The following is a 2,500-nucleotide window of genomic DNA, read 5'->3' as shown; positions in this document are numbered from 1 at the left end:
TTCTATTCTATTCTATTGTATTCTACTGTACTAACTAATTTACCAAAACATTTTTGTAAAACATTGTCTAGGTCAGGGGTTCTTAACCGTTTTGATCTCGGGACCCAACATTTCTACTACAGAGGGAACCGGGGCCAATTTAAATATTAACACTGAACTAGTAATCCTACTCTTGATTTTAATCGTATTCAATAACTATATCTAACCTGCCTACAGTTTAACAAGATCAACCTTGTCAAATGATATGAAAGCATGTGTTAATCACAACGATCATTAACAAGGCTCAGGTCAGGCTAATTAGAAAAACAACAAAATATACAAAAATTTTTTTTTTTTTTTTTTAAACATTTACATACATGCTAAAACAAAAATATTTAACTAGATTATTGATAAATAATAAAAATGTATGTTTCTTAAATAAACTTCACCACTTTAGTCATAATTTGTGCGCTAAGAAACCTATCTATGACTTTAACTCAAAACATTTACTCCAGATATTGTCAGTACTGCTACAAGTGGTAGACAAGTGTATTACAACTGAGTACCCCTGCAGCCCATAGGACCACTGCTGAGAGCAGATATTTTTTGGCAGCCCTTGAGGGGGCACTCGCGGCCCAACAGTGGGCCCTGGCCCTCTGGTTAAGAAACAGTGGTCTATGTCTTAGGTTTTCTATCATCCCACTAACTAAGCAATTTTTAATATTTTTCCTGATAGAAGCGTATCAGTTGGGATTTGATTGGCACTTCTTCAGAAGAATGTCAATTCCTGTGCTCTGTGAACTTTTCTGACACTGTTGGATAAGAAATCATGTCTTTATCTTTCGGTTCTGCTCCATCTCTCACTGCTCTCTGTGTATGTAAACACGGGCACACTGTGTAAGCAGCAAATCACATGGTAATTAACACACAACATGACAAGGAAGGGGGTAGAGTACAGTACAGTAGACTATGGTGTTGTTCAAATCTGGGCTGGGTCACTTCTATGCTGTTAAACATATAAAGTAAGATTATTTAATATCCATCACACTGCCTCCTTGTGGTGGAACAGCAGCGGATGTAGGAAGAATGAACATTCAAACATCTCCTTGTTTTTCCTCAAATTCCAGTTTTGGGGGCCAACAAGGCTCGATCTCTCCTGCTGGAGGTGCTAGAGGCCCGGCTGGCGAAGTTGAGAGACGGGATCAATGACACTCTTACCACTGAGGCGGCAGTGGAGCGAGCACAGGTCTGTGAAGTAACAAGTGGAAATACATTCCTTCACAATACGCGCCTTTCTTCCTATCAGCGCTAACATTTAATGGGTTCTTCCTCTTCAAAGTTTTGTAAAAAATGTTTGCATAGTCCTGCTAATTCACTAACTGTGATGAAAAAGTTTTATAAAAATCGAGACCAATTCGGTAAATATCAATGATCAATTAATTTATTAATGCATAAACGGTTATCTAACCAACTAATCTAAGTCAACATAACTAGCTAACTAATTGTGATCAAACTGGTCATTTGCTGTATACAAATTGGTTAGGCGGTTTTTGCCTAATCTAACAAGACTACCTGGGTTTTGTACTTTTCATGTGATCCCACTCGCTCACTCGCTCACTCACTCACTCACTCGCTCACTCACTAAACTGGTATTAAACTATCCATCCATCCATTTTCTACCGCTTATGCCCCTTTGGGGTCGCGGGGGGCGCTGGAGCCTATCTCAGCTACAATCGGGCGGAAGGCGGGGTACACCCTGGACAAGTCGCCACCTCATCGCAGGGCCAACACAGATAGACAGACAACATTCACACTCACATCCACACACTAGGGCCAATTTAGTGTTGCCAATCAACTTATCCCCAGGTGCATGTCTTTGGAAGTGGGAGGAAGCCGGAGTACCCGGAGGGAACCCACGCAGTCACGGGGAGGACATGCAAACTCCACACAGAAAGATCCCGAGCCCGGGATTGAACCCAAGACTACTCAGGACCTTCGTATTGTGAGGCATATGCACTAACCCCTCTGCCACCGTGAAGCCCGGGATTAAACTAAATTATCTATATTAAAAAATATATATTTTAACACTAATTAACTAACCAACCAATGATCAAAACATGAATTTTGTGGCAAAAAACATGTTTGACTTGTGACGTAACCATTGAACCACTTAATGTAAAGTTAAAAGTTAAAGTTAAAATACCAATGATTGTCACACACACACTAGGTGTGGCAAAATTATTCTCTGCATTTGACCCATCACCCTTGATCACCCCCTGGGAGGTGAGGGGAGCAGTGGGCAGCAACGGTGGCCTCCCCCGGGAATCATTTTTGGTGATTTAACCCCCTATTTCAACCCTTGATGCTGAGTGCCAAGCAGGGAGGTAATGGGTCCCATTTTTCCCATTTGTCTTTGGTATGACTCGGTCGGGGTTCGAACTCATAACCTACCGATCTCAAGGCGGACACTCTAACCACTAGGCCACTGAGTAGGTTGTATTATAAAATGTACTAACTACAT

General features: G+C 41.4%; 1 protein-coding gene across 8 annotated transcripts in view; it reads left to right on the top strand.

Moving 5' to 3' along the window:
• The window catches only part of utrn (utrophin), a 430,508-nt gene that overhangs the window by 127,648 nt on the left and 300,360 nt on the right, over positions 1 to 2,500 (top strand). For all 8 annotated transcript variants that reach the window (XM_061929658.2, XM_061929664.2, XM_061929663.2 and 5 more), the window contains one exon: positions 1,107 to 1,225. In XM_061929658.2, coding sequence (XP_061785642.2) covers positions 1,107 to 1,225 — 119 coding nt within the window. The remainder of the gene's footprint in view (positions 1 to 1,106; positions 1,226 to 2,500) is intronic.

The sequence above is a fragment of the Nerophis lumbriciformis genome, linkage group LG34 (genome assembly GCF_033978685.3).
Source record: "Nerophis lumbriciformis linkage group LG34, RoL_Nlum_v2.1, whole genome shotgun sequence".
Lineage (NCBI taxonomy): Eukaryota > Metazoa > Chordata > Actinopteri > Syngnathiformes > Syngnathidae > Nerophis > Nerophis lumbriciformis.
The sequence above is the reverse complement of the archived record's forward strand: the minus strand, read 5'-3'. Positions and strand labels throughout refer to the sequence as shown.